This window comes from Piliocolobus tephrosceles, unplaced genomic scaffold (genome assembly GCF_002776525.5).
Source record: "Piliocolobus tephrosceles isolate RC106 unplaced genomic scaffold, ASM277652v3 unscaffolded_37775, whole genome shotgun sequence".
NCBI classification, from domain to species: domain Eukaryota; kingdom Metazoa; phylum Chordata; class Mammalia; order Primates; family Cercopithecidae; genus Piliocolobus; species Piliocolobus tephrosceles.
The window spans coordinates 1-13,852 of NW_022321837.1; the positions used below are offsets into that span (position 1 = coordinate 1).

The 13,852-nt window shown below is 40.8% G+C and overlaps 1 protein-coding gene across 1 annotated transcript in view; it reads right to left on the minus strand.

The window, feature by feature from the left end:
* Positions 1 to 386: 386 nt before the first annotated feature.
* Positions 387 to 13,852, minus strand: part of LOC113223024 (beta-soluble NSF attachment protein-like) — a 35,717-nt gene continuing 22,251 nt past the window's right edge. The window contains exons 3-7 of the mRNA XM_026452615.1: positions 12,299 to 12,415; positions 10,370 to 10,494; positions 10,154 to 10,231; positions 692 to 747; positions 387 to 510 (exon numbers count right to left, since the gene is read on the minus strand). Coding sequence (XP_026308400.1) covers positions 387 to 510; positions 692 to 747; positions 10,154 to 10,231; positions 10,370 to 10,494; positions 12,299 to 12,415 — 500 coding nt within the window. The remainder of the gene's footprint in view (positions 511 to 691; positions 748 to 10,153; positions 10,232 to 10,369; positions 10,495 to 12,298; positions 12,416 to 13,852) is intronic.

The window sequence follows — 13,852 nt, forward strand, 5'->3', positions numbered from 1 at the left end:
TTGATAAATAAACCATGAGGTATTAGCCACGAAAAACAATGACATACTGACATTTGCTATGACATGGATGAACCCTGTAAACAATACGCTAAGTGAAAGACAGCAGTCACCAAAGGCCACATAGTATGTGATTTCATTTATCTTCAAGGTTCAGAATAGACAAATCCATATAGACAGAGAGTAGATCGTGTCTTCCAGGGACTGGGAGGAGAGAATGGACTGCTGGGCTTCTTTTGGGGATGATGAAAATGTTCTGGAATTAAGTACTGGTGATAGTTATACAACTCTGTGAATAGACTAAAAACCAATGAACTGTACTCATCACATGATGTGTGGATTATATCTCCATAAAAAGAAAAATAAAAAGTTTAATTTTAAAAAATGATTCAGACAACTTCTCTCGAAGGAAACAACAGTATCCTCACCTGCTCATAGATCTCAATGGCTTTCTGGTACTGCTCAAGCTGGGCAGCATATGCTGCCACCTTCAGCAGACACTTGTTTGCTGAGCTGAAATCAAGAACCAAAGCAGAATGAATAACAAGCCAATGGAAAAATAAAAGATGTGCACTGGGCCTTAGTACATCTTCATTTGGTATAGTTAAATACACTCACAGAGTATAAAAAGAAGTATTTTTTTAATCATACATAATAAAACCCATTAAATTATATTAAGAAAAGTAATACTTGCCTATTGGATTCTTCTCCTTTGTAATAATCAGCAGATTGTTCATAATGTGCAATAGCCTGAAAACATACATATTTTATTCACACACAATTTATCTGGAGAGTTGCATTTTAAAGCCACATTTGCATAGGTATTTTTTTTATAAATAAACCTACTCTACCAGCAAACTTTTCACAACTCGGACTATTTCTTTATGAAATACAAGAAAGCATGCACCTCTGGAAGCAGAATGCTTGCTGACCATCAAAATCTGTTTCTCCCTCCCCACACGGCATATGCCCAGCTACACCAACCACTTCCTCAGCTTCCTCTATAGCTTCCTCTATAGAGAACTAGCCTGTGACTAGTTCTTTCCAGTGGAATGTAAACAGACATGCTGGGGGCCACTCCCAGGCTTGGGCCATATATCTCACTTTGCATCCTTCTCCAGGCCTTCCACTTCCCATGAACTAGGATGCCTATGACCAAGTCCAGAGTGACACCGTAAGCTAGACACCCAAAATGGCAGTAACTGTCAGGCAGATTCCTAAATAACTACAAAGGACACAATGTACCTCCAACCCCAGTGTCTCTACCACTGTCAAACCCTTAGCAGCCACACTGGATTGTTAGAGAGGTATGAAGCCCTAATTACACTTTAAGTCTATGACTTGCAGCACAGACTACACCCACTAATACCTTAAGTGTCACCTAGAATAAGGATATGGCATCAAGTGGAGAGGAAACAGAGATCACAAGCCAGAAAGCTAGAAGTCCCTGTCATGCTGTGATGAAAGTTAGTGCAATCAAGCACGTGACAACTCAGGAAAAAGAATTGGTGTCGGCCAGGTACGGTGGCTCATGCCTATAATCCCAGCACTTTTGGAGGCCAAGGCAGGTGGAATACCTGAGGTCAGGAGTTCAGGACCAACCTGGCCAACATGGTGAAACCCTATCTCTACTAAAAAAATACAAAAATTAGCTGGGCATGGTGCAAGCACCTGTAATCCCAGCTACTTGGGAGGCTGAGACAGGAGAACTGCTTGAACCTAGGAGGCAGAGGTTGCAGTGAGCTGAGATCGCAACATTGCACTCCAGCCTGGGCAACAAGAGTGAAACTCTGTCTCAAAACAAACAAACAAAAAAATAGGTGTCTACCAGAGTCCAAAACTAAGCAAAATGGCTGAGAAAAGCCAGAAGATAGTGTGTGCTGCTGTTGGCACAGTTTTGTGAGAGCTGAATTCTGCAAAGAATCAGCTGGTTTGTAGACAGTTATAGACAATCTTAGAAATAAGGCCCTCGTAAGATTGAAAAAACCTTCTATACCCCAGATAACGAGAGGTAAGTATAAGCAGTTCTTTAAACCAGGGCTCTAGCCAAGTTTTTCTCTAACAGGATCAGACAAGAAATATTTTAGGTTTTGTGCATCTTTGCTGCAACTACTCAGCTCTCTTGTGGTAGCATAAAAGCAGTCATAGACAAGATATAAATGAATAAGTGTGGTTGTATTCCAATAAAACTGTATTTATGAACAATGAAATTTCTAATTTCATATAATTTTTACACGTAGCAAATGCTTTTTTCTCTCAAGGATTAAAAACTATAAAAATCATTTTTAGTATGCAAACATACAGAAGCAGGTGGTGGGTTTGCAGGCTGCTTGAATTACAAAGGTTTCCCAGTAAATGCAAATGAGGGAGCTAGCAGTCTTTGAAAATCAGAGTAAAGGTGCTGCCTTTCTGCCCAAGCCCATTAGTTCAGTGGCTTCAAGGCAGCTCCTAGTGAGTTAGAAGAGAGCCTCAGGGACAAGAAAACAAATAAAACAAAACAGGCCATGGAACTATGTTAAAGTCAGAAAAGTACTTAGACCTGGCCCATCAAGCCCCAGGCCCCCAACTCCCTGCAGATGGTGGTGGTGATGACCAAGAGCAGAAACTGAGCTACCAGAAGGCCATAAGCTAGAAGTAGCAGAGCCAGTATCAGCCTCTCAGGACTACAGAGGAACCCTGCCTCAAACATTCACATTGAATAGTTTTGTGAAAAACAGACACTTATACTGTGTTTATATGATTACATTTTGGGTCCATGATTTCAGTCATTTAGCATAACCTAATATGCTCCCCCAAAACACATATTTTGAACATTATTTACAGTAGAAGAAAAGCTGAAAAAAAATTAAGTGGTTACATATAATGGGATACTTGAAAAGTTTTTTTTTTTTTTTTTTGAGACAGGGTCTCATTCTGTTGTCCAGGTTGGGCAGGCTGGAGTGGCATGAACACAGCTCACCGTAGCCTCAACCTCCTGGGCCCAAGCGATCCTCCCACCTCAGCCTTCCGAGTAGCTGAGACTACAGGCATGTGCCACCATGCCTAGCTAATTTTTTAATTTTTCATACAAATGAGGTCTTTTCATGCTGCCCAGGCTGGTCTCAAACTCCGGGACTCAAGCAATCCTCCCATCTTGGCCTCCCAAATGCTGAGATTACAGGCATGGACCATCATGCCTGGCCTTCACAGAATACTGAATTTAAAAATGCAGCTATAAAAGAATAGGTATACTATGGTCCTCTTTTTGCAAATACTTAGTAACATACAGAAATAGTCTGGAAGAAAATGCTTCTTTGGAACATCTGTCAAAGCTGTTATGTACACACAAATGGGACTACCTGATGAAGGTACATCTCCTCCTACTAAAATGTGGGCTCTGTGAGGGCAGGGCCATGACTGTTTGGCTCACCATCACAGCCCTGAGCCTAGCATGATGCCTGTTTACAAAGTGGGTGCTCAGTAACAGATGCTAAGTGAATGAAGGCAAAGTGCATCACAAATGAAAGCTGCCTATTAAACTACTGCCAGTATCATGATTATGTGAAATACTCAGGAAATAAAAGGTTTTCAGCGAATTTATGATTAATCAATAACCTCCTTTCAACTGGCCTTGTTATGCCCAGACCGTTTATTCCCCGAAGAAAACCACCAGAGTCCAGAGTCAAAGCCAAGCGGCAAGGATCTTTATTGCAAGTTCGAACTTGGTCCCTCCGTTCCACAACATATAAGAGGGCCCCGAACAATGCGTGCGCTCGCTTCTTATATCCCGATGTAAACAGGATATGTAAAGTTACAGAGAAACAAGGGAATTCTTCTGGTTACAGCATTACAATTGGTTTACATTTTAAGTTATACTTTTAGCAGTTTTCTTATCGGTTCCTGCGCTTTTACAATTGGTTGTAACCTTATCGGAGATTCTCCAGGCTACGATAATGTGTTTGTGTTGGGCCCAGGAAGTGGAGGCATATGGGGAGATGTGATGTGTCGGGCTCAAGGCTATGATAATGTGTTTGTGTTCTTTCAGCCTCATTCTCTAAAGTGTTTAGCACCATTTCCCATCAAAATAAACGGGGCAAATCATGATAAACCTGACCAAATTTGTCTGTGAAGAGTACTGGATTATATAACCTCTTTTTCAGGACGGATAGAGTATAACTACATATCTTCCTAATTCTTACAGCACCAGAACTCAATGAATAAATAGGGTTGGGTTAAACCATATGTAACTGCTGCTTTGGAGGTTAAAAAAGAAAAGGCTAGATGTTGACAATTTGGTGTAACTTAACACTTTACCAATAATGGCACTGGCTCATTAGAATTTTAGAGATGTAAACTACAGTTACGTTTATCACAGCGAAAGAAAAAATTTCAAGTTGGATTTTAATAATGCTAATTAAACCAATCGTTAAATTCCATGGTTTTCCCTAGTTGTGACAGATTGTACTTGAAAAAAAAGCACAATTCACCGGTTTAACAGAGAAGTTTCAGAGAAGAGACTGGCCACAGGCTATCTCTAAATGTTCACATCTAGTTTGAAATTTTAGCATGTAGTGAAATTTATCAGATACAATCCGATCCTTATACACCAGAAATCAGCCTACCTAGATATCTGACAATCCCAAGGACTATAATAAATGTCAAAAGCAGAACACAGCCACCAATAACAACAGCACACGTAACAATAAATCCAGAAATTTAAGACCAGCTGGTTATCCTGTTATTTAAGTGGAGGGTCAAGGAGGTCACAACATTTCTGCTTGGGGCACCTAGATGAGTGTCACAATACATGGAATTCTGGAATGAGAAACAAGGTCCTTATGACTGCATCAATGACGCCATAAAGCAAATGCAATTTCCAGGCTTAAGAGTCCACTGTGTAGGTGAAATACCCTTAAGTAGCTTTAAAATGGGATCAATTCTTTTAGAACAAATGCCCCTAGAGGAGACCTAACATAAATCTGCCATATACACCTATTCTATGCTATAACAAACAGTATTAAATAAGACTCTCCAGAGGATGAAAATAGAATTGAATTATATTTCCTGTAGATCATTTTTAAAAACCATTTAAAAAGGACCCATTTATTACATGGTTCCGTGTTTTACTTCATGAAGTAAAAGAAGCAATGCAGGAAGATGAAAGATCTCTACAATGAGAATTACAAAACACTGCTCCAAGAAATCAAAGGAGACACAAGCAAACAGAAAAACATCCCATGTTCATGGATAGGAAGAATCAGTATCACTAAAATGGCCACACCACCCAAAGCAATTTAGATTCAATGCTATTCCTGTCAAACTACCAACGACATTCTTCACAGAACTAGACAACCCTATTTTAAAGCTGGAATCAAAATCGCATATGGAATCAAAAAATAACCTGAATAGTCAAGGCAACCCTAAGCAAAAAGAACAAAGCTAGAGACATCACGTTACCCCACTTCAAACTACACTACAGGGCTACAGTAACCAAAGCAACATGGTACTGGTACAAAAACAGACACACAGACCAATGGAACAGCATAGAAAGCCCAGAAATAAGGCCACACACCTACAGCTATCTTATCTTCAACAAAGCTAACAAAAACAAGCAATGGAGAAAAGACTCCTTATTCAATAAATGCCGCTGGGGTAACTGGCTAGCCACATGCAGATTGAAGCTGGGCCCCTCCCTTACACCATATATAAAAATAAACTCAAGATGGATTAAAGACTTAAATGTAAAACCCAAAACCATAAAAATCCTGGAAGACAACCTAGGCAATACCATCGTGGACATTGGAACAGGCAAACATTTCATGACAAAGACACCAAAAGCAATTGGAACAAAAGCAAAAATTGACACATGAAACTTAAGAGCTTCTGCACAGAAAAAGAAACTATCAACAAAGTAAACAGACAACCTACAGGATGGAAGGAAATACTTGCAAACTATGTATCTGACAAAGATCTAATATCCAGCATCTATAAGGAACTTAAACAAATATGCAAGAGAAAAACAACTCCATTAAAAAGTAGGCAAAGGACATGAAGAGATACTTTTCAAAAGACATATATGCAGCCAACAAGCATTTTTTAAAGATCAATATCACTCATCATTAGAGAAATTCAAATCAAAAGTACAATGAGACACCATCTCACACCAGTCAGAATGGCTATTATTAAAAGTCAAAAAACAACGAATGCTGGTGGGGTTGTGGAGACACTTATACACTGTTGGTGAGAGTGTAAATTAGTTCAACCATTGTGGAAAGCATATGATGATTCCTAAGAGAGTTGAAAGCAGAACTACCATTCAACCCAGCAACCCCATTACTGGGTATACAGCCACAGTAATATAAACGATTCCACCATAAAGACACATGCACATGAAAAGTTCACTGCAGCACTATTCGCAACAGCAAAGACAAGGAATCAACCTAAATGCCCACCAATGGTGGACTGGATAAAGAAAATGTGGTATATATACACCACAGAATACTATGAAGCCATAAAAAAGAACAAGATCATGTCTTATGCAAAAACACAGATGGATCTGGACGTTATTATCCTCAGCAAGTTAATGTAAGAACAGAAAACCAAATACTGCATGTTCTTACTTATAAGTGGGAGCTCAATGATGAGAACACACGAACACAGACACTGGAAACAGGGGTCTACTTGAGGGTGGAGGGTGGGAGGAGGGAAAGGAACAGAAAAGGTTAACTACTAGGCCGGGCGCGGTGGCTCAAGCCTGTAATCCCAGCACTTTGGGAGGCCGAGACGGGCAGATCACGAGGTCAGGAGATCGAGACCATCCTGGCTAACACTGTGAAACCCCATCTCTACTAAAAAATAGAAAAAACTAGCCAGGCAAGGTGGCGGGCACCTGTAGTCCCAGCTACTGGGGAGGCTGAGGCAGGAGAATGGCGTGAACCCGGGAGGCGGAGCTTGCAGTGAGCTGAGATCCGCGCCACTGCACTCCAGCCTGGGCGACAGAGCAAGACTCTGTCTCAAAAAAAAAAAAGAAAAGAAAAGGTTAACTACTGGGCACTGGGCAAAATACCTGGATGATGAAATAATCTGTACAACAAACCCCCATGACACAAGTTTACCTGTATAACAAATCTTCACATGCAGCCCTGAACTTAAACGTTAAAAAATTCTAGAAAACCCCAAAACATGTTATACATATTTTTAAGGTTTCACAAGATTTGTATTTGTATTAGGTATGTTACATCTGCTTGACTTATCAGCTACTAATATACTCTATCTCAAAAAAAGAGGTAATATGAAGCTATGAAACTACACACTTCACTGTCCACTAACTAAAATCTGTGAATGATCTAAAATCAGAGAAGGGACATTGGGTAGGAGCGCTAAATGAGAAGAAAGTGATCTGTAACAAGCCAGATATAAGGTACCTTGGGTGTAACTGATTTTTCAAACATGAATTTCACAATCCACCAACCACAATCTGGTGAGTACAACCAGGGAAGAGAAGGTAATAATACTTCCTTTTATTATTTTTTAAGAGGAAGTCTCACTATGTTGCTCAACTCCTGGGCTCAAGCGATCCTCCCACCTTGGCCTCCCAAAATACTGGGATTACAGGTGTGAACTACCACACCTGGCCAGGTAATGACGTTTCTAAACAACTCAGGAGCTTAAACATTAGGGACCCTAACAACCTGTGCCTGCACGTGCATGTATGTGTGTATGTATGTGTGTGTGTGTGTGTGTGTGTGTGTTCAGTAATATTCTTAAATTGCTTTTGTTGGTTTTTTTTTTTTTTTTTTTTGAGATGGAGTCTCACTCTGTTGCCCAGGCTGGAGTGCAGCAGTGCCATCTTGGCTCGCTGCAACCCCTGCCTCCTGGGCTTAAGAGATCCTCCAACCTCAGCCTCCCAAGTAGCTGGGACTACAGGCACGCACCCCCATTCCTGGCTAGTTTTTTTTTTTGTATTTTTAGTAAAAACGAGGATTTCTCATGTTGCTGAGGCTGGTCTTGAACTCCTAGGCTCAAGAGGTCCTCCTGCCTTGGCCTCTCAAAGTGGTAGGATTATAGGCATCACACTGTACCTGGCCTTTTTATTTTTTTCAAGAGGAAAAAAGAGTATGTCACATTTCATTTTATCTGCTCTTAAGTTTATGGAGACCCATGTGTTGGAGACCACGCCTGGGCAGCAGAAATGACAAAGAACTGCAGGCTCCTGCCCCAGAGTGCCCTTCTCACCACTGTGAAAGAGGAAGCTGGAAAAGGAGCCTCTGCTGGCAAATACGCTCTGTGCACAGTGCTCATCCCCGCAAGACTCACTCAAACCTAAATAAAGATACTGTGGCCATCGCAGACACCCTGACCAAATAAATACCCAAGCCACACCAGACCCATCTCCCTCCCATTCCATCATCAATTCCACACCACAGAACAAAGGAGGTTCAGGTCCAGCTCCATCACCTTCCTCCAGGATCCACAGATAACCTTCCAGAAAGAAGGTTCACATGCACATGTCAATGCACAGGGTGGCCCTGACTTGATCAAGATCAGGGAGTATCCTCAGAAAAGTATGGCAATTATGGAAAAAAAGACGTCAAATAATGAATTGTAACAAATATGATCAAATTTTGTGCTGAATAACAGGTGAAGGTCACACAGTCAAAAGAGTGAATGTTAACAATGCCAGTCCAATTTTAGTATTGCCTAGCAGATCTTTCCCCAGACCAAGAAGACTCCATTTGGTATGGTGGAGGTAGGGGTAGCATTTGTTTATTTAGTAAATATTTAGACCCCACTAGGTCCCAGAGCTCTTGGGACACATCAGTAAAGCGAAGACAAAGCTCTCTGCTGACATGTGTGCCTATTCTGGCAGAGGGAGGGAGACAACCAATATGAGAATGATGAGCAAGCATATGAGAGGGCATGTTGTAAGGTGATATCTGCTCAGCAATACAAGAAGTTAAGTGAGGTGTGTGGGGATCTGCTATGCCTTGCTGGGGAGCTAAATTAACTAGGGGGTCATAATAGGCCTCAGGGAAAAGGTAATAAATGAGCAAAAATGGAAGGGCATGGAGAAGTTAGCCACGTGGACTTGAAAGATGTGAGGAGTCAGCCACATGGACATCTGGGGAAGAGCTTTGCAGACAGAGGAAAACACGGGTACAAAGGTCCTGAGGCAGGAGTGCTCATCTGGCACGTATGTGGAACAGCAAGGAGGCCAGGGTGGCTGAGCAGGATATGCAAGAGGAGGAGAGTAAAAGAAAAGAGGAGAGGCCAGGCCACACAGGTACATGGGGAGTGTGGGGCTGGGAGGAAGCAATTCAGTGGAGCCATGAAGGCTCTGCACAGCTCCAGTTGTTCCTCTTAGTGAAAGGGGGCTAATGAAAGGCTGTGAGCAGTGGAGAAACAGAATATGATGCAATGCTTAGAAGGTTCACTCTGGCTACTCTGTGGCAAGGGGATGTGGGGTTGGCAAGGCAGGGGGAGCAGAAGCAAGGAGACCGGTTTGAAGGATCCTGCAGCGATCAAGTGCGAGCTAGGAGACAAGGTAGTGAGTTGTGCCGAGACTTGGGAGCAGGAAGGACACTGCTCACAAAAACTGCTCACAGGTTGTAGAGAAAGAGAAAAGGCAAGGAAGCCTGTAGTTTAGGGGGGAACACGGGGTTGGGGACAGGGCGTCTAAGATGGGAATCCTGTCCCAGACAGGTTAGAGATGACTGCTGGACAAAGTGGAGAGGTCAGCAGCCAGGTGGATACAGGAATCCAGCATTTGGAGAGAGGTCTGAGCTGCAGTCAGATTTGTGAGTCACTGGCATACAGATACTTAAAGCTGTGATGCTGACTGAGTGTAGAGAGGTCACCTCTTACGCTTTCTTCACTGGGCCTTAGAGTACTAAGCAATACAGCCGAAGGTTCTTTTGGCAATGCTAATGTTCTGACGTGAATCAGAGAGAGTGGAAAAAACAGGTGATTTCTGTAAATCTTAACCAGCTCTCATGTCTTAGATGCCAACTCCAGGAAAACAGCCCACTATTTTAGCCAGCTAGACCCTAAAAGTCTCCAGGCAAGGCCATCTATGATCACTCTACACCTGTGATCACTCTCAAACTGAGGACAAGAGAGTTCTTTGAGTCAGCTTATCTGCCTGCTTCACATCTGAGGAAGTGTGCCCACTGCTTACCTTCTCAATGTCTACAAGTTCAGTCTCATAGATCTCTGCAATAGTAATGTGGTGCTTGGCTGCAATTGTAAACCTTCCCTAGGGGAAAAAATAAGAAACAGTCACACATCTATTTTCCTATCTGAATGCCAGTTTGGGAACATAAAAAAGAGAGAGAGCACTCTAAGCCATCTCAAGACTCCACCCCACAGCTACTCAAGCAATGCAATGTCTTACCATGTCTGTGTAAATGTCGATGGCTGCATTTAAGCAGTTGATAGCCTCTGAAGCGTAGGCATTTAAGAAAAACAACGAAAAAATCCATTCAGTCAAAGAGGGTTCAGGTGAGGCTGTCTTCTTGTCTGTTATTAGAACGTTAATGAGGTATAATTTTGGAGTGGAGGATGGGCAGGTTAGTTAGTGAGAAGCAAACAAAAATCATGCACAAGTCCAGATTCATCAGCATGGCTTTGTTCCCAGCAGCTACAGTGTAATTTAGGGAACTGTAGCTGGAGTAACATTGTCTTAATTACTCTTAACCTTAAAGTGAGGACTCCATCCAGGCAAAAGACTGTATTATAAAAAAAATAAAACCATGGAGGTTGTCACCAACACTGATAAATTATAGCTGCTAAAATATGAATGCAAACATATTCCTCATTAATACCATGCATATACATTAATTTTGGAATATGGCACCACATCACAAGAACGATCACCTCAATAGATTCCACTCTCCATGCAGCCAAAAGCAAAAGCACTTTGAAACGCCTATTCAAACAACCCTTAAGCAAAGTCAACATTCTGTATAATGTTCAAAGATGCTAAATTGTAGCATACTAACAAAATGAAGAAACAAATCTAATAAATAATAATGCTAATAAATTATACTAATTTTCTTAAAAAGTGAGCCAAAAAAATTTCCCTATCATAAAATGATGGTGTTTATAATGCTGGCATATAATAAGCTCCAAGTTTATTACTTTTGGTTTAAAGAGGCAGCAAAGTAGAATGGCCTGACTACAAAATTAGAAAGGTAAGCAGATAAACAAAAATTGAAACAATTTCCCTCTAAACTACATAAAAAATGTGGATCCCTGTTATACCTTTAAAACTACAGAATATAAAGAGAAGAATTATCTATCTATAATCCCACTCAAATCCGCTGTTAGTACTCAGATGTACTTTTCCTTTGTTTATTAAACACATTTCTATATGCACAAACTTTTTTCTAAAAATGAGATTATACAACATTCAATCTCATGTGCTTCTTTAATTGCCAGGTAAACATTTACCAGGTCACTGAAGATTCTCTGAAACCAGGGATTTTAATGCCTGCACCATATTCTGAAGTACTGATGCATTACAATTTTACCACTCTAACAGCTCATTTAACCTATGAGTTTTTCACTTTGGGAAATAAACTGTGATTAATCCTTATACAAAAGGTCGTGAAGATACCCTATTTCTTTATGACATATTTATTCTCAAAATTTGGGATTTGGTGTTAAACAAAATAGACTGCTAAAAGAAAAAGGAAAAACACAAAATTTCTGCCATGCACACGGGTGGAAGGGAAGAAATACTTTTAATTACACTCTTCTAACTAAAAAGAAATAACCTTTGCAAAATTTTATCACATTAAATATCCAATTGCATTCTTTCCTCAAAACAAATACTTTGAAAAACACTTTTTAAAAAACCAAATGGATACTGTATGAATAAGACTTTTTAACGATTGAATATTACAATTTCCCATTAACTGGATCTGAAAACTCCTTAGGTATTTAGGAGTAAGGGAACATAAGAGTTTCCTTTTATGAACAATATACATTTTCACAAAATTAAGATATAAGAAGTCTTAGGTAAAATCAAAGGTTATTTCCAAAAAATTCTCTAAAATGCAGTATAAATGGAGTTTAATTAAATGATGCTATAAACTAAACAGCCAGTATAAATTTAACATATTTTCTCCTCATAAAAGCCCCCAAATGATTAAAAAATAAAAATCCCTAAGGTTATCAAAATTTATCTATTATTCCAAAATACAAAAATTCCTTTTTACCAGGACTCGAAAGGACACCAACACTGACCTTAACGTTGAGGGAAGTACTGACTGGTTAGTTACACACAGAGATAGGCATGCTACACGCCTGGCTGCCTTACCTTGGGGATCTGCCTTTTTGTAAGCATTTCCAGCATCCACAAAGCTGGTAGCGGAGTCATGTTTGCTCTGAAGCTGCATGTGGAGCTTGGCTGCCTGACAAAATGCGTTTCCTGCAGCTGAAGAAGACAATACAATCAAACACAGAGGAATAAGTCCCCCCCAGAGCAACCCATGCTCTAAGTAGTGGACCTCCCTATTATATTCCACTGAAAAGAAGCATTCTAGTCAGAAGCAAAAATCCATATGGTCCAGTGCACCTCGGGCAAATATAAAAATAACCAGAATCAAGTCAAACAGCAATGAAAGCTTCTCCACCTCAGCCCCAGCAGACTTTCCAAGTGTCCGTGGGCACTAAGCCACCATTCCCTGATCTGACCATTCAATACCAAAAGCCAAGTCTTCGGCTACTGGATTCAATTCCACTAACACATAATAAACACCAGCTAAGGGCTTCAAGCCACGAATGATTAAAGAAAGGCAAAACACTAAGCTCAAAGATATTTGCTCACTTTTCTTAGTGTCTTCTAGACTTAGCTGTCAGAGTGGAAGAAACTGCTAATGAAGGGCTTCGTGGATAAAGTAAGTTTCCTAAAGAGTGCAAATCAGGCCCACAATTTTGATATCCATAAAAGTCTAAAAATCCAAATTTTTTTCTTTAGTTTATAGCAAAATCTGACTGAAATTTATACAAGGTTTAATCTATTTTACCCCATTTAGTGTGAAAATTTACACATTTCCCTGCAGAATCACTGATGGATCTGGTTGTGGGGTACTGCCCAGGTCTCCAACTGGGACATGGCACAACATACAAGGTACACGACCTAATCTTTTTCAGAAAAGGTTTTGGATCAGGGACCATGGATTCTGGAGTGCTGGAAAAGAAAGAGGGAAGGAATTGCTAGCAGAGGAGTCACATGAACACTGAAGAAATGCTTGAAGGTAAGAAAGGGCTGGAAGTGGAGGCCAATGACAAGCCTGCCATGACTGGAGGAGGGCAGTGGAAATCAAGGCTGAAGCTGCATCAGGCCACTTCTGAGAGAGTTTAAACATCAACAAGGGAAACTTCCTGAGTTCAGAGAAGCAACATGGCAGAGTGCCTCCAAAAAAATGAGTCACATTGGGGAAGTCAGTACAGTAGAAATGAAAAGGAAAGAATCTGATCTACCACGAAAAGCATGGTTAAGAATATCACAAAGCCTTTAGGTTTCTAAAAAAATTATCATAAAGCAGTACTCACTGCCGATATTAAACATTTGCTATACATTTTTTTGTGAGAAAAAAAGTACAATTCTTTTCTTTTGTTCGAGACAGGGTCTCAATCTGTCACCCAGGCTGCAGTGCAGCGGCGTGATCACAGCTCACTGCAACCTCTACCTCCCAGGATCAAGAGATCCTCCTACCTCAGCCTCCCGAGTAGCTGGGGACACAAGCGTGTGCCACCACACCTGGCTTTTTTTATTTTTAATTTTTTAAAATAAATTTTTGGCCAGGTTTGGTGGCTCAAGCCTGTAATCCCAGCACTTTGGGAGGCTGAGGCAGGTAGATCACCTGAG